The 23761-nt window shown below is 44.8% G+C and overlaps 2 protein-coding genes across 2 annotated transcripts in view; both read right to left on the bottom strand.

Annotated features, from left to right (window-relative positions):
- The window catches only part of LOC148900227 (SH3 and multiple ankyrin repeat domains protein 2-like), a 281991-nt gene that overhangs the window by 164554 nt on the left and 93676 nt on the right, over positions 1-23761 (bottom strand). Inside the window, exon 5 of the mRNA XM_088993047.1 lies at positions 12592-13009. Within this exon, the coding sequence (XP_088849173.1) occupies positions 12592-13009 (418 nt within the window). The remainder of the gene's footprint in view (positions 1-12591; positions 13010-23761) is intronic.
- Positions 9303-10678, bottom strand: LOC148900229 (general transcription factor II-I repeat domain-containing protein 2A-like). The gene has a single exon (XM_088992892.1). It carries the CDS (start codon positions 10650-10652, stop codon positions 9303-9305), a length of 1350 nt encoding a protein of 449 aa, XP_088849018.1. The 5' UTR covers positions 10653-10678.

The raw sequence follows: 23761 nt of genomic DNA, 5'->3' as shown, positions 1-23761 counted from the left end.
GCAAAGAGACAATATGACAAAACAAAGACACAGAGAGACATTCATTCTTCAGGACTTGCTGTACCCTCTTTGTGATGACATGAAGCAGTTCTGGATGAAAGAGGATGTGGTCCGAATGCAACAGTGGAATTTCTGTGTTTTTTTTTGAAGTACAGTAAAGTCTCGTTATATCGATATTCAAGGGAGTCAGAAAAAATATCGATATAACCGGGACTATCGATATATCCGACCCTGTTTGCATGTAATTTTCTCCGTGCGTGCATAGAAATAGTATCGATATAACCGGGACTATCGATATATCCAATATCGATATAACGAGACTTTACTGTATACAGTACCTTAACCGTGTCAGCTTTGTTCAGGATTTATGATCTCGCTCAATATCACTGAAAACGTTCTGGTGTGTAGTTTGCTGTTGTGTAATGTAACGTAACATTGTGCTATTTTGTGAACACGACAGCCACAACACCTCACTCTTGGATCAATTCAAAATGGGCCCAAATAGTGGTGGATTTTTATTTTCTGCCACAAAATCAATCAAATTGGGGTCTACAGGCATCTTAACTTCAAATTCCCTGTCAGGATGTCACTCCTGCCCTTCTTTATTTTATTATTGGCTGTCAGCAAGCATGAAATGACATTTGTGTTTGGCAGGCGTCAGCGTTACTTTCAAAGGCAAATGTAAAAAATAGGAGTACAGTGAGACCTCAACTTACAAACACCTTATCTTACAAACTTTTCGTCTTAAGAACCTCTAATTTATGAAAATTAAACCTTATAATAAGCACTATTTTCATAATACACAACCACCACGGCTGGCGGAGTGATCTTCGGCGGAAGCACACGACCGAACAGTGCTCCAGCCGGCGTTACTTTGCACACCCCTTCTCATTGAATGCACACGTCGATCGCCTACTTGGAGCTTTTTGCTGATAATTTTACTATGATGGGACCGAAAAAAAAAAAAACACCACATGCTCGTGTTCAGCCCAGGGAGACACAAAATAAAATCACAGTCGCTGAGAAGAATGAGATAATTGAAAAACACGAACGAGGTGTGCGTTTGTGTGATTAGTAGTAGCTATGCTAAGTCAACCATTGCTCCCATTCTCCGGAACACAGAAGCCATCAAAGGTGCGTCTGTTGCAAAAGGTCTTTCCTTGCTCTCAAAGCGACGGTCTCGGGCAATCGAACAAGTTGAAAAAAACTTTATTTTACAGTACAGTTTATTTCTTTAATTACAGTCCTCATGTAATGTGCCTCTCTTTGTGACTTTATGATACAATGCAGTGTATTTCTTTCATTACAATACAATAGCACATTAATTATACATAGAATAAGGTATGTTGTGTGTAGTTTTAAGGCTTATTTAGTTAAAAACTATATTTTATGGAAACCCGGGAACGGATTATTCCCATTTTAATGGTTTCCTATGGGATTTTTTTTTTTTAGATACACACTTTTCGCCTTACACACTCTGTCTGGGAACCAATTAAGTTCGTAAGTTGAGGTCTCACTGTTTGTGTAAGTGAGAAAACCTGCAGTATGTCTGTGATTTCGAGATACAGGTAACATCCAAGTTATGACCGGTTTCCGTTCCCACAAAACGGTCGTAAGTCAAACGGTCGTAAATCAAAAACCATTCAAAATGGCCCGCGAGGTTTGTACGGCAGAATAGTATACAATGTCAATCTGTTGTTTTTAAAGAACATTTTCTATTGAATTCTATTATATACCAAACTTCGTACAATTCAATTATAAATTGTTGGGGTAATTTGCCATACAAACATCTCTAAACATCGCTCTGTAATCTTTGTTTACATTTTGGACTTCCTGATACGTCATATCCTGCCTTCCCTTACATGATGTCGCATTTACATTACGTCACATCCTATCGCGTCACACATTGTGCGCCGTATAAATGCTCTCCCTTTCTAGTTTGCCGCTCTCTCTTCTCTCTGCCGTCCTCGTTCGCTGACCTCCCACAATGTCTCCGCTCTATTCAAGATTAAACCAACTTTCTCCTCAACACCTCGCTTCCTGATGATTTAACCATCCTCTGCCATCAACGACCGTAGAAGCAATGAACCAAGGACAAACAATCAAAAAAATATATATATTGGTGCGTTGAAAGACCCGGTTCCTAGCTGATGGCTAGGAACCATCAGCTAGGAACATTCACAAACGTATTGTGCAAAAACATTGTTCCTTCCTGCAGAATGTGATTCTGCCGCCCGGTTCTCTCTTCTTTCACAGGACGAGAGGCTGCCTTGTCATTACAAGAGGATTCGACGGGGGCGGGGGCCACCCAGACGACTATCCTGTCTCATCGGGAAACCTGTCCAACCATGCAGCGAGGAGACTTTCGTCTCCGCTCGGCGGCCTCATGAATGACATAATACTGTTTTTTTCCCCATAGCTTTTTGATGAACGAAACAAACTTGAAACAAAAACTGAATTAAATAGGCAGGCAAATTAGACTGAGTGAACAAATAAATAAGCCAACAAAGAAATGAATAAACAGAGGCTGAATTTGAGTGAATTTGAATGCAAAAGTGACATATTTTTGTTAGATTGGATAAAGTGTTTTCACTAAGAGAGTCAAAGAGTGAATGTATAAAATTATAGGATTAGTTTTGTTAGATTGAGCTAAACTTTGTTTGTATATGGTGTGATGTCACGAGAGGCTGTGTCCTGGAGGGCAATTACATCCCCCTAAGATGGCTCCACCCAGAGAGAGTCTTGGCCCCATCTGGTGGAAGGCAGCAATTAAAACCACACACCTGCAGCTGATCAGGGCTTGATTGGCAAGCAAGGCTCTTAAGGCAGAGAGCCTCTGAGTGTGGAGCTTGGGGAAAGACAAGCTCGATTGCTGTGCTCTGTGAAGAAGTTGATTGCTGCGTGGAACTCATTGCCAGTTGGGACCACACGACTGGACACTGGATTTGAACCTAGCTAAGGTGGCTAGGCTACATGAGGAGGACGTCAAGAGGGGTGAGGCCTAGAGACTCTTGGAAAAGAACTCCGTCTTCAGTTTTACCTCAGAAGAGACTTTATTTGGATTTAAGTATCAGAAGAGACTTTATTTTGATAAGTATTGGAAGAGACACTATTCAAACCTTTGTTGCTTGTGAATTCCCCCTGGAACCCTTGATTAAAACCTTTTGTTTGTATCCAAACCTGTTGTCCATTGCAGTTCTTGTCCTGTCCCGATGAGAGCTAGCCTCTCATGATATCACAATGGCTTGATTAGGCCATTTGCAAGAAGTCAGAGATATTTACGATGCCTCTTATCAAGGGTTTTTGTCAGCACAGGGCTTCGAAGAGGGGTTTAACACCCAGAGGCCCCCACCACATTCCACTGTGTTGACCTCTCGTAAATGACAGGAACATTGGGAAGAATTAACATAAAATAGTCAGTAAATTAGGCTAAATAACAGGAACATGTATCTTGAATTGGATGAAATTGGCAAGGTAAATGTAACTAGATTCGCTGGTGATTAATTACTTAAAAGAGATTCACCAGTTGGTATTGGACTTTTCACAAAGAGAAGTTTAATGGATTTAATAAAATAATGATTGTGACATGATCATTACACTTGTTTTGACCTGACAATTGTCATCCCCCTGAAGTCAAAGAACAAATGATACATATGATGAAGATGACATATATACAATATACAAATTGAATTTGATCGGATTCACCTTTATTAGTTTCTGAGCGGAGAAATTAGTTTGAAGAGGACAAGATTGAGTTGCAAAAAAATGATGACTACACTTTTTTCATTATGCTTTTATGCAGATGATGTGGACCGCAACAATTCGCGAACAGAGCTGGGATATGGTGGTTGAGAAATTGTTCAATTTGCAGGACGAATTGATGAACTGTGAGATGCACAAGCCATTTGCATCCACCCACACACACACACACACACACACACACACACACACACACACACACACACACACACGCAAACACACGCACACACACACACACACACACACACACACACACACACACACACACACACACACACACGCACGCACACACACACACACACACACACACACACACACACACACACACACACACACACACACACACACACACACACACACTCACACTCACACACTCACTGAATCTTTTTGGCTGTTGATTAGATTCCATCAATCACTGCATGCTTTGACTAGCCCTTTGGGGCAGGTCTGTGTCTTGTGGACTGTTATAAGACCTCTTTTTCATTCTTGCCAATGAACTTCTTTAGACCTTGAAATAATAGTATTTTCTTTCTCTGTTGTGATTAATTCATTGAATGAACTAGGCATTATACCACTCTAAGTATAACACTACTACTCTGACATTACTGTTAAAGGGAACAATACTGATTCAGAGTTTGTCCTAACATTCATCTCATATTCTTTCTCACCACCTTTTATCAGAAACCTGTTGCCATGACACTGCAGGGATGACTGCCAACTGCAACAGTGCATGTGTGTGAGTGATTGCTTCATGTATGAGTGAAGTGAGCTCACGTATGTGTGTGTGTGTGTGTGTGTGTGTGTGAGAGAGTATGTGTGTGTGTGCGCGTGTGTGCGTGTGCGTGTATGAGAGAGAGTGTGTGTGTGTGTGTGTGTGTGTGTGTGTGTGTATGTGTGTGTATGTGTGTGTGTGTGTTTGTGTCTGTGTGTGTTTGCCCTGCAATTAGCAAACACCAACAGAGACTGTGGGTGAAAGATTGATGATGAAGAGCTGAGGGTATGATGGGACCAAGGGTGAATATAAGCAAAGCGGGTGGATCAGCACTGAATGTTCAGAGTTGTGATACAAACACAAAAGCCAAACATTTCATTCAGGCGTCAAATTATCGCAGTGATTGCGACTAATTAATTACCGCCCATTTAGTGCTGTTTTTTAAAATTAATTTGACAGCAATGACATGGAAATCTCATGTCACAGTTTCATTGAGGTACTTTCCAATGCCTCAAAATTCTGAACAGTGTGATATCCTTCCAAACTGTGTGGGAATGGTCTCAAACAATAGTGTCTCTCCAACCAGCTGAAAACATTGTTCATTTGTAATTAACACAGGGAGATGATTAAAAGTCAGAAGATTGAAAAGATACGCAGTGCAGTATGAGCAAGTATCAAACTGTGCAACAAACAAATCAAACTGTGCAACTGTAAATTACGGACTATAAGTTGCGACTTTTGTCACAAGATCTCAACCCTGCGGGTTATGCAACGATGCGGCCAATTTATGCATTATTTTCTAACGGCTGCCAGTGGCGCTCGATTTTAATGTAACTTTGCGTGTGAATTGTGCATTTAAAGGACAACCGAAGTCTCCGGACAAGTTGTGTCCATAATTTGTAAAATGGCTTCAAATGACTTCTGCCGGGCGTATTTTAATAAGATTCCACCGCATATTTTACGTTTTAAGACTCGATCTGAATATTCAGGAAGTCTTGTTTTTGAGTTGGTGATGAGTCCGTACGTGACGTCACGAAAGGACCGCCCCCTGACCGAAAAAAGACACATTGTAGCAGTCATTCCATCACGTCAATATATTTTGCTGGATGACATTGTGACCTGTAGCGAGAACGGGGAACAGGTGGCGGAGAAACTAGAGATGTGGAGATATGCCCTGGAAAGGAGAGGAATGAAGATCAGTCGCAGCAAGACGGAATATATTTGACCGGGAACCAGTGGAGCTCTTGGAGGACGGGGGTGATGTGGTGAAAGGATGAGGATCTGGTGATTATCCGGGCTGAAGAATTCTGGACGAGTTGAAGTTTGTGGAGAGGTTTCTGAGGGACACCAAAGAGAAATGAATTGCAATAGTCAATCCAGGAGGTGACAAGACTATGAACGAGGATAGCAGTGTTGTGAGGAGTGAGAGACGAGTGCTCAAATTCTGGATATTCAGCTATGATCCAGACATTCAGTTTATCTGGGTGTCAGCAGAAAAAGTAGCGATGCTCAGATCGCTCTGTTCTCAGTTTTATACTGCTGTTGTTCCATAAGGGTAAAACCGGAGGCGTCCCCAGGCAAGCTGTGAGACAAAGCATATCCTCGGAATTTCCGAAGGTTGGACATGAAAGATATCACCAGAAAACCGTAGGTAAATTATCTGGGCTACGGTTGATGATCTCGCCACTCAAACTGGGTTCTGAACATACAGTATGGATTAGATTGGATTAGCCTTTATTAGTCTCGCAGTGGAAAAATATACATTTCACAGCATCAAAGTGATGAAAGCAAGAAGAAAGGAAAGTAAGAAGTAGTAGGACCTGCTGTAAAGGCATCCAACAAAAAAAAAAAGTGACACAACAAAAAAGACAGACACAGTCATTCATTCTTAAGACGTATTTGTTGCAATTCCAGATGAAAAAAGAGATGATCAAAGTGTCCTTTTCACCAGTGGATCGGGGACATCACAGTGAAATGTGCACATCTGCTACAAGCTAAATTTTAAAAGCGAACACAAAGCTGGAGCATACATTGATGAAAAGAGACGGTCTCCTTTCCCATGTAAATCCGTTTCAATTCCAAGCCATGACAGTTCCACATACGCATCGGCGCTCTGCGCTGATGCTCCTTTCTCCTCCAAGCCATGCATCCATCCAGCCGCAGACCAACAGCACCGACTTTTCCGCTGAGCAAAGCAAGGCTGTGAAGAAAAAAGCGCAATGGCCCCAGAGCTGTCCAGCGATGACAGTAAAATGGCATCGACAATCCTCCCAATTCAAAAACAGTACTGGAATATTTGTGCTGCCGAAAAGATGCAACCGCTCATCAGAGTCTCCTCCTTGATTTATGATGTGGCCAAAAATGCTGAGAAACAAACCATATCTGTTCCACATGACGCACAACAACTCAAGGTGACGAAAGAAAAAATACAAAAACAACACAAAAAAAAGCAAGGTTTGTGAGAGCACTTGCTGACGGCGGCCTACTCGGGCACCATCTTGGACTTCATGCTTTGATCCTCTCCTCTTTCATCTAGAACTGCTTCAGGTCACAAAGTGGGTACAGCTAGTGCTGAAGAATGAATGACTGTGTCTTCGTGTTGTCATATTATTTATTTTGTTTTTTTGTTTTTTGACTTTCCAGCAGCTCCTGTATTTTGTTTTTCTACTTATTTCTTTCCTTTCCTCTTCCCTTCATAACTTTGCTGCTGTGAAATGTAAATTTCTCCACTGCGAGACGAATAAAAGTCCATCTCATCCAATCCAATGTATGTAAAAGGCTAGAAGATTTTCTCTATGAATGAGGCCTTTGACGGAAGCAAATTTCAGCTGCATCATCTACAAACTTGTCCTTTCGCATTAAAGCCAAGGTGTCTTGACTGAATACATTTCACCAGAAAGTGGAGTCAACAAAGAAAAAATGCAGAGTTGAAGTAAAACCTGACTGGTTTTGAATAGCTGTTCATGGAGACTTGAAGCCTCTGTCAATAGTCAATCACTTTGTCGACACCCCCGACGATTTCAGCGAAGCGTGTCATATGGTGATATTTTGTGAGACAACCATCCTCCTCCATTTCTCTGCCCATTCTTTCATTCCACTTCACCAAGGTGGTCAACATTTCATTCTTTTTTTCATTCGACCATCTCCAGAATTATACTCCCCCATCCTTTATATTAGTGCTGCACTTTCACACCGTCTATAATATACAATGTCCCTCACTCCCTTTTATGACTTTGTACAGAGAGTGGGTAGTGTCAGTTCTGCACAGTGCTTCTAAATGAGTCCATCTGCCAAGGAAGAGGAGGAGGAGGAGGAGGCAGAGAAAGAGGGCAGTGAGCATGTGTCTTAATCGGGATTGACAGTTACAACGCTCCAAGATAAACACCCGTCACACGTTAATCCTCTGCTGATCACATTCTCTCGCTCATGCCACAGATTGTGGACAGACACAAACAAATCAGGTAGAGGTGCGCGACCTACACAAACGGATATCGCATCTCATGCCCTCTTTATTGTTTCGTACAAAAGGTCATGATACATGTCAGCAAGCTCAGGTGTGCAGTGAGGACACAGTTGGAGTTCTCTTCTCACCTCTCCTTCATTAAATGTATTACTTTCAACATTAGTTCACCCAAATTACAAAAAAAATGTTACCACGAGCCCAACAACACATTCTGATATTGTTTCACTGATTTTACACATTTGGTCATGGCTGAAATAGCTATATACTATCTTGTGACCATTAACTATGTTATATATTAAAGGACAACCGACACCATTTTTTTTGTTTCCTAACTGACATCAGAAAAACGTGTTATAGCATCTAAAATACCCAAAACTGATATTTTTAGTGAAATGCAAAACACCAATAAAAATGACTTAAAGTGTCCCAAAACTGCCACAAAATCCACTCGGAAATGGCGAGATTCATTAAGTCCTGCCCCCTTGTTCCTGACGTCACGCCAGGATACTCCACACAATGCCTTGCTCCAGAATCAAAACAATGGCTTCAGAGAGTTCAGATTCGGAGAAGATGCTTTCTTGTTACTCATCCAGTTATGAATGATTTAAATAGTTCTGAAGAGGAAAGTATACATGTTTGCAATCGATTAAAGAAGTCCTTCCGTATCATTTTGAGGTGTCTGGACTCCAATGTAGCTCCCAGAAAATGCACAAGCGCACAAGCTCCGTTGGAAATGGGCTAATTTGTCTGCTGGGAATTTGTGTCAACTAGTATCAAATAGTAGTCTTGGTGCAACACACAACAATTCACCATCGCGTTATTTATGTGTTTTCCTTGTAATTTCGCCATTAACACGGATCAATACGATGTTTTCAGACCAAACAAAGTACCCAAAATGCATTGTGTGTCGCTTTCTCGGTCAGCGGCGTTCCTGACGTGACGTCACGTCAGGCATCGTCATCAACTCAAAAACAAGACTTCCTGAATATTCAGCGCAAGTCTTAAAACTTAAAATATAGCTATATGCGGTGGAATCTTTGTAAAATACGCTCAGTAGAAGTCATTTGAAGTGATTATACGAGCATAGGGCTAAACCAGGGGTGGCAAATTAATTTTTATCAGGGGCCGCATGAGAAACCTGAATTGTGTCAGAGGGCCACCCACTTTCTTTCATTGTAAATTCTCAAATTAAATATTTTGAATAGCTGGTACTGATAATCAGAAGAATAAAGCACTCTGTAAATATGTATATTAGGTTATGTGAAATTGTGGTGTATTGGTTAAATAAGAAAATCAGTGCAATTTATTTTTAACTTGTTAATCTCCACAAACAATAACTTGTAATGTTTTCCACCTCATGTTCCCTCTTCAGTGAGAATAATCCAGTCTGTTCTGGGCTTGAACAAGGGCATTGAAATCTCGCGGAATGTCTGAAGTGGCTATCCGAAGGACAGCTGAGAGGTGGTCATCAGTCATAGAGGATCTGTGTTTGGATTTGTTGAACTTCATAACTGAGAATGTCTGTTCACAACGATAGGTAGATCCAAAGAGGACTAGGATCCTCTGAGCATGCCTCCTCAGGTGTGGAAAATTCTCCTTTTTGAGGGCGGAGTAAAAGTCCAGCAGTGAGACTGAATTGAAGTGATCTGCCAGAAGTGTGTCAGACTGCAGATCAATGAGTTCCATCTGAACTTCACTTGGTGCATCATCCACACTGCAGTTGAAGGGAGAAGAAACCATGTGCATTTCACTATCAAGAGTTTTGAAATCTTGAAATCGCCTTGAAAACTCTGCATGCAATTCTTCTAACGTGGTTGAGTACTTTTGGAGGAGATCACCTGATCTTTTGGCTTCCTTAAGTGTTGGCAAGTGGGTCAGAATGTTAACCTTCACTTGGCTTGAGAGAAGCTGCAGTTTTCTCCTGAAAGCCTTCACTGCACTGTACATCTCATGCACAAAAAGGCCCTTGCTCTGCATTTTGACATTTAGTTCGTTCATTAGTGCAGTCACATCCACAGCGAATCCGAGGTCTGCCAACCAGTCGTTATCTGAAAGTTCTGGGACGTCATGACCTTTCTGAATACAGAACTCCTGAATCTGGTCTCTCAGGTCCCAGACACTTTTCAGAACCTTGCCAAGGCTGAGCCACCTAACAGTGCAGTGATAGCTTATGTCACCATGTTCAGCCTCATTTTCCTCCAACAAAGCAACAAACTGTCTGTGATTTAAAGCTCTCGCTCTGATGAAATTAACTATTTTAGTGACAGCATCAACGACATGTTTCATTTTTAACACTCTCTTACACAACACTTCCTGGTGTATGATACAATGCAAAAATGTCAATTTCTGATCAGGGTTCATTTCTGTCACTTTATCCTGCATTCTCTTTAAAAGTCCAACATTTTTCCCAGTTAGATTTGGACAACCATCTGTTGTCACACCTGCAAGCTTGTCCCATTTCAGTCCTAACATGACCATACATGCATTTACCTCTCTGAACAAGTCATTACCAGTGGTTGTCCCTTTTATTGACTGCATGGCTGCCAACTCCTCCGTGATTTGAAAGTCTGCGGTTATCCCACGTAAGAAGATGAGCAGCTGGGCGGTGTCACGTACATCGCAGCTCTCATCCAAAGCCAGAGAAAAAAAGTCAAAGTTGGCCGCTCTGTTCTTCAGCTGAAGCTCTAAGTTTCCCGCGATGTCCTCAATCCGCCTCATTACAGTGCATCGGGAGAGTGAAACGTTCTCAAACGCGCCCTTTTTCTCTGGGCACATCAGCGCAGCAGAGTCCAATAAACACTCCTTAATAAACTCTCCGTCGGAAAATGCCCTACTTTTTCTGGCGATTTTGTGAGAAATGACATAACTTGTCCTGACGGCTGCATCTCTGGGAGTGTGAAGTTTAGTGAAACATCCTTGTTGGGTTTGTAGTTTTGCAAGCAATGCATCAGACACCCTTGCACGCTCTTCACCAGACAGATTTCTGTATTTATCTTCATGCTTGGTCGTGTAGTGGCGATTCAAATTATATTCTTTAAACACAGCAACCTGTGTACCACAGACTAAGCACACTGCTTTACCTTTAATTTCTGTAAAGAAATATTTGGCAGTCCATGTCTTGTTGAAAATACGGCATTCGTTATCAACTTTTCTTTTCTTGGGGTGTGCTGACATATTGAGCCTTGAGGGTAACCTGGCGAACAGAATCGCCTTTACTCACTTCCGTGTATACACGTAAGACTCTCGCGTATATACACGTAAGACGTAGAGTCTACGTCGTGCATACGTAATGACCTAACGCTTTTCAAAATAAAAGTGAAATCATTTTTTTGTTTAATTTATGGCGTTTATGATTGGCCTCACGCGGGCCGGACAGGGACGTACAAAGGGCCGGATGTGGCCCGCGGGCCGTAATTTGCCCAGGTCTGGGCTAAACTAATACCAACAAGCATTGAAGGTAGAGAAAAGGATACAAAACATATCAGAGGAGCACTCACTAACTGTGGGTACCCTCAGTGGTCATTCAACAAATGTCAGAAAGAAAGAATAGGGAATGAAACCAAAAATTCTCAATATACAAAAAGGAGAGGAGTAGCAGTACCTTACATTGCAGGAGTTTCAGAAAAATTACAAAGAGTCCTTTGGCAACACAAAATTCGTACTTATTTCAAACCGATAAACACAAAAAATAGTGCATCCAAAAGATAGGCTGCTAAATGAAAAACAAAGTAATGTAGTTTATTCAATACATTGTAAGAATGAAAATTGTAAAGAGCAGTACATTGGGGAGACTCAACAAATTCTCCAAAAAAGACTATGAACATCGCAGGGATATTACTAGTGGGCCTCAATCGGCAGTACATTTGCACCTAAAAGCTAGCAACCACTCATTTGACGACAATGAGGTTAAAATCTTAGCGAAAGAACATAGATGGTTTGAAAGGGGGGTAAAAGAAGCGATTCTTATAAAACAACAAAATCCTTCATTAAACCGGTCTGGTGGGGTGAGGTTCCATTTGGATCGTTCATACAATAGCCTGCTTAGGCAACACGTTAGCCAACATTCGTAATGCTGATTAGGTGATACCGGTGGGAGTGGGGCAAATAAGCCAGTCGTTAGTCAGGAATGTAGGAACAATCAGTGGGGCCACAGGGAGTGGTCCTCTGCTCCCCCCAACCTTAGAGTAGGGACCTATCATAGCTGTGTCCGGCGCCGCCATGGCTGGACATTAGGGATATATAAATCGGTCCGATACGACCAGTCAGACTTTAGTTCGCTGACGAAGCCTCTTGAATAGGAGGCGAAACACCTTCAAAAAGTACAGATGACGGCTGAAGAAACCTTCTCATCGATAGACCACTCCTGTACGACTGAGATCTTACACAGACGTGTCCAATGTGATTTTATGCTGCATTAATCTCACGATAAAAAAATTATCCAGTTAAAATTTATTTAAATTAATGTCCATAATAACACATTCAACTGACAGGACATTCACAGTTTTGATGACTATTTTGGAATCCACCTCAGGAAAATGAAAAACTGCCCATTCCCCTGTTCGCTAACATACTGGCAAAGAGGAGCAAACAGCAGCATACTGAAGGGACTTCAGTCAGCTGAGAGGAAGAAATGAAGCAAGGCAGAAATAGCAATCACCTGGGTTGGCGCTGTGAGGAGACAGCCCGCCGAGCCTCCTCCCCCAGGCGGCTGAGTGAAGGCGACCGGCTCCTTGACCCCCTTCCCATGGTTCGAACCACCACATTGCCATTGTGGCTGCCACTGGGCATCTGCTGAAGCAGCTGAGGTGACAGGCTGCGATATAAAACTGCAGAGCCAGGCTGCGAATGACTCTGCTGGGGGGCCCTGTTTGAGTGTTGCTCAAGATGGGGTTCCCAGTGGCTGGGTGAACCGTGCTGCTGATGGTACTGACTGGCCGTTAGGTTATTGTCACTGTTGGAACGCAGCAGGACCCTTGGAGCAGACAAGGATGTGTTGGTCTGGCTGTTTCCACTGTTGTTGCCAGAAGATGGACCCTGGCGTCGTTTGGAGTATGCTGGAGCCTCACGGAAAGGCACTGCAAGGGAGGGTGGAAAGAAGGAAGGAAGGAAGGAAAATGTCATTTAGCAATTGTAGGTGAAGGACAGAAATAGGATGAGGCCTAAAAAAGCAGATCAAATCAAAGACCAAAATGAATGAATACATATTTCCAATCAGTGTGTAAATTTCACACGTTTACATTAAATACAGTATATTTAAAACAATTAAAATAAAGCTTTTTTTATCTCCACACAAGAATTCTGGAAAATCTTCACATTCATCAGATTCTTCCAAATGCTCTGTTTTAAGGACAAAATAGTATACTTGAGTATGAATGCAAGGAATGCAACTGCTTCAAGCAGCTCTCGTTAATGGACATTTTACAAATACAATCCATAAAACTGGTGTCTAACAAAGCTCTGTCATGATCTGGTTGGCGACCAACGGGGGGCGCTGTCGGCCCCGCCTGCACCTGCACAGGTGCTGGTCGTCCCGATCAGATTGGCGACCAACGGGTAGCGACGTCAGCCCTGCCTGCAGCCTCGCAGTTACTGGTCGTTTTAATCACTGACACTTAAAAGGACACCCGGCACGACCATCCGGTGTCGGTTCATTGTTTTCTGCTTGTTTGCTACATGCATTGTGTATGTTTTTGTTTAACCTTGGCGGACTTTTACTTTTGGTCTTCTTTTGCTACTTTGTATTTTTTCCATTCAGATGATTTTGATGTTTTACATTTTGTTAATGCTGACTTTATTTTAATACAATTTGTCAAACAACCTCCTGCTCCCTCCTGCCTGCTTTTTGGGATCCGCACCCGCCATCACCACCTTGCAAAACGTGACAAGCTCAATCCTTTCATTTCCTCTAACACAAAAAAAAAAAAAAAAAAAATATATATATATATATATATATATATATATATATATATATATATATATATATATATATATATATATATATATATATATATATATATATATATATATATATATATATATATATATATATATATATATATATATATATATATATATATATATATATATATATATATATTTCAGGGGATCTCAAGCATTGAATTTACCACTGCACCTTCTGACAGGCAGAACACTCCCTCCAAACAAAACACAAAACCCCGTCTTTCTCTGTTATGTCGGAGGAACGAGAGGAGACGACTTGTCTGTGCAAGGTATTTATTTCAACTAACATCATCTTAACCTGTTGCCGTCAACAACCCTGTTTTACGACACTGCCGCGACGTCATGTGGCAGTGTGGCATTAACTACATTTACACCCCTTCCTGAAGGAACCAGAAAAACTCTTCTAACTAGGGAAACCGGGTAGACGGCCGGTTTCCCCGCTTAGCCTTGTGGGTTATTCTGCCACGCAATAGGCTAAGCACTGGTTGGGGTCAGAACATTAGAAGTCTGTGATGTAGTCATCTAAATACCGTGGGCGAAGGCGGACGCGAGCTGGCCGAGGCTCTGGTCCCACCGGCAGGGCTGGTTCACTATGATCTTCAAGGCGTTCCACTGGTTCCATGTGACAGGAGGGTCAACGTCGTTGTTTGAGAGGTCCGGATCTGCGTCAGGGGTCGGTGATGCCACTCTCCTTCGGCGGCTGGCATGCCAACGCGACCTGTCAGCCAGACGGAAGGTGGCCGGTCCAAGTTGGGTGGTAATCTGGAGTGGTGCTGTCCAGAATGAGTCCAATTTGTTGTGGGAGCGGTTGGGGCAGCGAATGCGGACCCAGTCCGACACAGTAAGTGTTGGTTGCTTCACCTGGTGCTTCTCGTCAAATTGTCACTTCATGCGCTGCTGCTCGTTGGCCACTCTGCTGGCTGAAGAAGACTCCGACATGGGTGTGGCTCTAGCAGGAGGACGGAGGCGGTCGAGGGGAAGCTGCAGTTCACGTCCCAGCATTAGGAAAGCTGGGGAGGCGCCCGTTGTGGCATGAGGTGTTGCTCTGTAGTGCAACAGAGTGTTCTGTAGTGCGGATGAGAATGGAAGGCCGTCTGCCAGGTGTGCTCTGAGTCCATTTTTCAGGGTTCGGTAGAACCTTTCTACACCCCCGTTGGCCTGGGGGTGATAAAAGGCTGTCCTGACATGCTTTATTCCCCTCGCCTCGGTGAAGGCTGTGAAGTCTGCTGAGATGAACTGAGGCCCATTACCTGTCGTGATAGTGTCAGGCACACCCCATCATGCGAAAAGAGAATATAGGAAGTCTGTGACGACTTTGGTTGTGACTGACCCGGCCGGCAAGACCTCAGACCACTTCGAGTGGAGGTCGTATGCTACCAGGAGGAATCGCTGGTGTTGAGGCATGGCATGGAGCTTACCGCAAATGTCGACCTGGATTTGATTCCATGGGCGGGTCGGCCATGCAACGGGCTGCAACGGGCAAGCGGGGGGTTGGCCAGTCTTGCCGCTTGCGAGGCATGCTGAACAGTCCTTGACCATAGTTTCCACATCTCTGTCTATACCTGGCCACCAGACTAGGCCCCTACAGCGTTGCTTGACCCTCACAATATCCAGATGTCCCTCATGAACCATGATCAGGATGCGGGGCCTCAAGGTGAGGGGAACCACAGTACAAAGCCCCCGAGCCACGCAGACATCGTTCCAACATGAGAGCTCACCCTTGACCCGGTGGAAGGGTGCAAATTCCTCAGAGACCTTCGTGGGCCAGCCCTCTCGAATGAAAGTCCGGAGCTTTGTCAGTGTTGGGTCTTCCATGGATGCTGCCTGCAGTTCTTGCAGTGACACAGTCGATTGGAGGGGCGTGTAGAGCATTAGGATCAAACCGCGTTCAAAGGAATCCTGTTGAGTGTCCGGTGTAGGGCTCGGGGTGGCACAGGAAAGTAAATCCGCCACCACATTGTCTCTTCCTGGTGTGAACTGGGTGGAGAAATTGTAAGCCTACAATCTCTCAGTCCACCTATACAACTGCAGCGGCTTATGCCCTGGCCCGGTTGTTGCCAACAAGGCTGTGAGAGCCTTATGGTCAGTGCGGAGAGTAAAGTGACGGCCAAACAGGTACATGTGCCACCTCTCACATGCCCACACACAGGCTAGGGCCTCCCTTTCCCCGACCGAGTACTTTTGCTCAGTTGAAGTGAGCGACCTCGACGCGAAGGCTATCGGGCGCTCCGTCTCGTGATGGAGCTGGGACAGCACAGCCCCAGCCGAAGTGTTGGATGCGTCACAAGTTACGAATGTTGGGCTGTCTAGGTCAAAATGGGCAAGTACTGGTGGGGAGGTGAGCTGTGTCTTGAGTCGGCGAACAGCTGCAGAGCATGCTGGTGTCCATGACCAAAGGGTGTTCTGCTTTAGTAGGGCCCGAAGTGGCGTGGTCGTGTCGGAGTAGTTCAGGAGGAAACACAAGTAGAAGGCTGTCATGCCCAGAAAAGAGGACAATTCTGCGGGGCATGAGGGTTCTGGCAGGTGCAGTATTCAGAATCAGAATCAGAATCATCTTATTGCCAATATGTAGAACACACAAGGAATTTGTTTCCGGTTGAACACGCTGCACTAGTATCGTCGTCAAAAAAACTGCTAAGTGGCACTATACAGTTCCATTTTGGCTACTGTTGAAAGAGTTCAAAGAGTTCAAAGAGTTAATGGCTTGGGGGAAGAAGCTGTTTAAATGTCTGCTGGATATTGCTCTACGTTTGAGTGTATTGGACTGAGGCCATCGGCGGTCAGGCGAAAACCCACAAACTCAATAGCCGATGCCGAAAAGATGCACTTCTCCCCATTTAGGGTGAGGTTGTGGCGAGCCAGCACATCCACCACCTTGGCGAGGCGGCCGTTATGCTGGTCACCCGATGCACCATGCACTACGATGTCATCCAGGTACACGACCACACCTGGGATGCCTGCGAAGATTGTGGCCATGATCTTTTGAAAGCAGCTGGAGGCAGAGCTGAGGCCAAAAGGCATCCGTGTGTAACGGAAAACCCCCATGTGTGTTACAAAGGCTGTAAGGTTGCGACTGTCTGCGTGCAGGGGAACCTGGAGGTAGCCTTTGCGCAGGTCCAGCTTTGTGAACACAGTTGATCAATGGAACTTGGCAGCAAACTCCTCTGCTGTGGGCAGTGGGTATTTGTTGGGGATCACTGCCTTGTTAACCCTTCTGAGGTCGACGCAGGGGCGCAAACCGCCCGTCTTTTTTTTCGCCGCCACCAGGTTTGAAATCCAAGGGGATGCGTCAATCCGCTCGATGATCCCAGCGTCAAGTAGTTTCTGTAACTCGGCTGCAATGTCATCACGCAGCGCGAGGGGCAAACGGCGAAGGGCTGGATCACGGGGGCCACGGTAGGGTCAAGAAGTGGTTGATGGTCGAAGGCAGTTATACAGCCCAACACCATAAAGAGCGATGGCCAACGATGCTGCCAGGACATAGTTACTGTCAGAATCGTGGCGCCGACACATTATCAGTGATGGAAAACCCTAGTGCGCAAAACAAGTCGAAGCCCAAGAGGTTGGCGCCGTGACGGGACACTTGGAAAGTGAAAGCAGGGAGAGTCCTTGAGCCATAGCGCACCGTGAAGGTGGCAGTGTCCACCGTGCCAATCCTGGTATGGGCGTAGCCAAACAAGTCTTCGGCGTTGGCCTTGATCGGAAGCCGAGGAAATAGGCGCTGCACGGTAGACACGTTTAACAGCGACTTGGAGGCTGCAGTATCAAGCAGGAGTGGCAAGCTCACTCCGTCCAGCTCTACTGTGCACCACCTAAATGGCTTGGCGCAGGAGCCCAGGGAGTGGATGGTGGTCCGGCTCGACCCGCCCGGGGAGCGGGATTATATGTTTGTCGACGTAGAGGCGGAGAAGTGGTTCATCTTACCACAGCGTTGGCATCGTTGTCCGGTGCAAGCGGGCGAGCGTGTGGCGTGTGAGGCAGACCCACAGTTGGCACAAGGCGTGCGCGTGTTGGCCCCTTGACGTCTGGCCACATTTATCTCGGCACCGTCGTATGTAGAGGTGTGGTCGTAGGTGGAGGTGGCTTCTGGGAGTGGCGAGGTTGGAGCAACAATCTGTGCCAATGCGGGAGAGTGTGAAGGTGTGGGTGGGTTCACAAGCCGAGCCGTTAGTTGTGCTGCGTTCTCCAATTGGAACGCCATCTCCACAGCCTTCGATAGTGGGAAGTCATCAGGCGACAATAGTAGTTTCTCCCGCAGCTTGGGATCAATTGTGTGCTCCGCTAGTTGATCCCTAATCATTTCCTCCTCCAAGCGGCCGAATTTACAGAGGGCCCCTAAACACCTGAAATCGGCCACGTAGTGGTGCACTGGCTCGCCCGTGCGTTGCCGTCTTTGACAAAAGGCAATCCGGCGGACAATCACGCGCTGAGGTGGGGTGAAATGTCGGTCCAATGAAGTGACATATTCCCCGTATGTCTGCGCGGGTCCAAGAGAGCGAAAAATGTGCTGTCCCTCACTACCTAAGCTGTATATTAGCATAGCCGTTTGCCGTGCGTCGCTTGCCTCGTTTAGTCCGGTCGCCGTCAGATACGTCGTAAACGAGTCATACCAACGGGACCACGGGACTGGTGGCTCACCGGGGAGCGCAAGGAACGAGGGGAGGGGTGCTGCGTGGAAGTCCATTTTCGTTGCCAATGTTATGTCGGAGGAATGTTCCCTTTATTATGGAATTGGATTTGCCTTTATTAGTCTCACAGAAAAAAAAATAAAAATAATAATAATAATATAAATTAATTGCAGACTTTGATGACAATTGCAGATCACTGAAGTTCTCATTTCTTAAAGGACAAACGACACCTCGGGACAAGTTGCGTCCATAATTTGTAAAATCACTTCAAATGACTTCTGTTGACCACATTTTACAAAGATTCCACTGCATATAGCTATATTTTAAGTTTTAAAACTCTCGCTGAATATGCATGAAGTCTTGTTTTCGTGTTGATGTTGATGCCGGAAGTGACATAACATTCCCCTGACCGAGAGCGCGACACACAATATATTTTGGGGACTTTTTTTCATCTGAAAACACAGAGATGATCGTGAAATCAGAAGGAAAACTACATAAATAACGTGATGGTGAATCGTTGTGTGATAGCCAATTGCGGTAACACGGATAAAGTTTGTTGTGTTTGTTTACACAAATTCCCAGCGGACATCAGTCATTTCCAATGGACCAGAGGAGTATAGCGGCAGCCGAGGAGCTCCCCGGATTGTGCAAATCCCCGCTTGGATGACAATGGGTAGAAAGTTGCTTCTCGTGGTGAAAGAGAGCAATCACCATATAGTGGAGCAAGCATTCAGTTGCTGGAACGAGGAGCTAACCGGAGTTAGCAATGGATAACAGTTGTCATTTATACGTAAGTTCGTAACTCTTCATCTTGACAGTTTAAACGTTTTGCATGCATAACCATTAAACAATCTGCATTGATGTTGACATATTGTATCTTATAATTTCTTATAATTAGCTCATGTATTTCGTTTTTCTACTTTCATTCCTTTCATCACTTTGCTGCTGTGAAATGTAAATTTCTCCACTGTGAGACTAATAAAGGCATATCCAATCCAATCCAATCCAATCCAATCCAATCCAATTTGTTATGCATGTCCTTATATGCCACATATCACCCATGTTGATGCTATATTGCTTATTCACGGAGCTTCATATATGCTTCATATGTCGTGTCTTTCACCAGCTTCATCGCTTACGGCTCGAATTGATACGGAAGGACTTCTTTAATCGATCGCAAACACTCTTCAGAACTATTTTAATCATATTCATAACTGGATGAGTAACAAGAAAGCATCTTCTCCAAATCTGAACTCTCTGAAGCCATTGTTTTGATTCTGGAGCAAGGCAGTTTGTGAAGGAATAACGTGACGTGACGTCATGAACAAGGAGATGGGACTTTCTGAATCTCTCCAGTTTCTAGCTCATCAGTGGCAGAATCTAAAACATCAAAATCATCTGAACAGAAAAATACAAAGTATCAAAGAAAACCCAAGAGTAAAAGTCTGCCAAGATAAAACAAGCACATGCACAGCATACAATGCATACACAATGTACAATGCATACCAGACACCGAATGGTCAATGGTCAGTTTGCAACAGTTCACACTCCAAATATGTAAGGTTATGAGGTAAACTACACATATATAAATACAGTAGGGCCTCAGTTTACGAACACCTTGCCTTATGAACTTTTCGGTTTACGAACGTTAAATTTATGAAAATTAAACCTTGGATTAAGCACTACTTTTTGCGACACACACCCCCCACACGCACCGAGGGCACACGTCGATCGTCTTCAATGATACTTTTGCTAATATGGGACAGAAAAAGACACCACCACAGGCTCGTGTTCAGCCGAAAAAGACACAAAACAAAATTACAGTCGAGGAGAAGAAGATCATTGAGAAACACGAACGAGGTGGCGTCACAGGTGCACACTGCGGCTTTCATGTGAATCTCAGCCTGACACATTTCCCACGCTGTGTGTCACTTCCCTGAGAGTGTCATGATCTGGTTGGCGACCAACGGGTGTCGCTGTTGGCCCCGCCTGCACCTGCACAGGTGCTGGTCGTCCCGAGCCTTGGCGGACTGTCATGTGTCGTCGTGTGAACGTGCGAGAGGGATCGCACTCACGCCCATGACGATCCGTGCCGCGCCCACGTCCACGTCAGGTCGAGTCCCGTTCCCATCGGGCCGCCGCCCATCGTATGCTGGAGAGGCAGCGGTTGCCGTCTCCACCATTATTCCCTGGTGAGTGGACCTTTTGGGAGACTGTTGGGACTTCTGGAAGCAGTCCCTTGAAGGAGGGGTACTGTCATGATCTGGTTGGCGACCAACGGGTGGCGCTGTCGGCCCCTCCTGCACTTGCACAGGTGCTGGTCGTCCCGAGCCTTGGCGGACTGCCACGTGCGGATTGGCGACCACCGGGTAGCGCTGTCAGCCTGCCTGCTGCCTCGCAGGTGCTGGTCGTTACAATCAGTGACACTTAAAAGGACTCCCGGCACGATTTGTCAAACACAACCTCCTGCTCCCTCCTGCCTGCTTTTTGGGATCTGCACCCGCCATCACCACCTTGCAAACCATGACAGAGAGTAACTTTCTACTACCATTCTAAGAATAAAGAGCCCGGTACCGATATGCTAAGTCCACCATTGCTACACAAAGGCTTTATTTACTCGATGCTTTCACGTGACTAATGACACCGAACTTGTCACGTGCGAGTTGACAGCTGGGGCGGGGTCGCCGCTCCCGACCTCCAACAGCTGCTGTTGTCCCCTGATCACCGATACTGGGACATTTCAACGAGTCGCTGTCACCTCACCAGTGACATGATTACGACACCTCGCCAGTGTCTTGGACTTGCTAGTGTTGCGCTCTCCACTATAGTAAGGGAGATACGGTGTTGTGGGATCCAGAAAAAAAAACACAAGACAAGCAATGTGATACGTCTTGACTCAACAGTGGTTTACTTCGAATGCCCCGATCTAATGCAAACGTACGCGCACAACAATTTCCGGTCCAACGATCTAAATCGGTCCGACACGAAACACGAACCGAAGCAGGCGTTCCATGTTTAAATAAACATTTTCGATATATATCATTTGTAAACCAATAGAACTACGCGAATGTAACCAAAATAGGAAATACGATAATTTACAACCTGTCACATACTCCCCCTCAAAATAGATGTTGTCCCCAACATATGTACTAGTAAATACATAAATACGCTGGACGACGTGCCCAAAACAATGACGCACGGTATTATGAACTGCATCCAAATATGAACTATAATAATGAACAGTTTACAGACTGGAACTCTTTTCATACATTCTGTTTACATTATAACAATCAACAATTCACAGACTGGAACTCTTTTCATACATTCCGTTTTACTTATACAGGGCTCATCGGGGTCTTCTTGTTTCCATCTCACTGTTCTATTAAACCGAAGTGTCGATTAACCATTTCTGTAGTATTTCGTGGCATAATAGGGGTGTGCGCCATACATCCAAGGCATTGTCTGTTCACCATGATATGGTACTGTCCCTACATTGTAGCAAGATGGCGAACCAAGGCGATCATACGTGAATACCTTGGGTCTCCTGTGTTCTCGTCGTGGCCGTTGATTTCCCCCAATATCAGGATTACTGGGGGGTGGCTGGGGAAAAGGGGGACACACTGTCACAGGTGGATCATTTTCCGGACCAATGTTGCCCTCCTGAGATTGGTCAACTTCCGCAGCTCCCGGCTCCGTCCCCGGCAGTTCATTCCCCAGTTGATTGTCATCATGGTGGGTTGTCTCCACAAAGCTCACGTCCCGCGGTTCTGGTGAGTCTGGTCGGGTGCTCTGGCGATGCAACACTGGATAATACTCATCCTCCTCATCATCCTCTTCCGGATCCATTTCCGGCATCTTGTTCGGTCGTTGCCGAGTGGACTTTTCCTTGGACTGGGACTGTAGTGAAGTCTCTAATGGCAAATGATCACATGGCAGCAAGAGATTGCGGTGGAGTATCCTAGATCTGCCCTTCCCCCTCTCAGGTTTCAGCTCATAAACTGGAATGTCTTGGCTGACTTGACGAACCACTGTATGAACAACATCCTCCCAGTGGTTTCTCAGTTTGCCTGAACCTCCACGTGGGGTTAAGTTTCGAACCAGAACACGATCACCGGGCAACAGGGTAGAATACTTTAGTTTACTGTCATATAGTCTCTTACTCCTGGCAGCAGCTTTGTTGTTATTTTCTTGCGTGATCGCATACGCTTCCTCCATGCCCTGTTTCCACTTCTTCACATAGTCCTTCTGGTTGGTTTCACCCTGGTTAGAGTCTGGATTCAAACTAAACAACATATCAACTGGCAAACGTGGTGAACGTCCATAAAGTAAGTAAAAAGGTGAGAACCCTGTCACCTCACTTTTGGTACAGTTGTAAGCATAAACGAGTTTGTTTAGTGAGTCTTTCCAGTTACTCTTTTGTTTCTCTGTCAGTGTCTTTAACATCTGGATCAGTGTTCGATTAAATCGTTCAACCTGTCCATTTCCCTGTGGATGGTAGGGGGTTGTCCTTGAACCCGCAACCCCACAATATTCCTTCAGTTGAGCAAAAAGTTGATTTTCAAATTCACCACCCTGATCATGGTGAATTCGAAGGGGGAACCCAAACTTTAAAGCATAGTCATTAAAGATTTTGTTTGCCGCTGTTTTGCCAGATTTGGACGTTGTAGCATAAACTTGAGCGAAACGTGTAAAATGGTCTACTAGCACAAGCACGTATTCATAACCACCCTTACATTTGTCAAGATGCAAAAAGTCAACGGAGACAAGTTCAAAAGGCTGAGTAGTCACAATATTAGTGAGAGGGGCTCTGGTCTCACGGTTGGGCTTTTTGTGTTTTAGGCACACACACTCTCTCAGTACATAGTCCTCTATTTCTTTTTGCATAAAGGGCCAGTAAAAACGATCCCTTACAAGGGAAAGAGTCCTTTCTACACCATGGTGGCCCATTTCATCATGCAGCTCTTTTAACACTGTCACCTTGTGTTTTTCAGGAAGCAGTAGTTGGGTTCTGTTTGCCGTTTTTCTGTACAAAACACCTCTGTCATTAAAGTGTAGCTTGTCCCATTCTCTCACAAGACAAACAACTTGAGGACAATGCTTTCTTAGTTCAGTACCTAGCGGTTTCGTCTCCGCCAGTTTGTATCTAATAATATGTCCTATAATGGGGTCAGTCTCTTGATCTAGCTTGATCTGTCCAACAGTCAATGGGGCTATCGGTGTGTTTAGTGACACCTCGGC

The sequence above is a fragment of the Hippocampus bargibanti genome, linkage group LG03 (genome assembly GCF_051943395.1).
Source record: "Hippocampus bargibanti isolate YZ-2025 linkage group LG03, ASM5194339v1, whole genome shotgun sequence".
Taxonomy (NCBI): domain Eukaryota; kingdom Metazoa; phylum Chordata; class Actinopteri; order Syngnathiformes; family Syngnathidae; genus Hippocampus; species Hippocampus bargibanti.
Note: the sequence above shows the minus strand (reverse complement) of the source record. Positions and strands in the feature narration are given on the sequence as shown.

Coding starts and splice junctions, on each gene's coding strand:
- LOC148900229 (XM_088992892.1), bottom strand. CDS start 10,652: ATGAGGCGGATTGAGGACATCGCGGGAAACTTAGAGCTTCAGCTGAAG.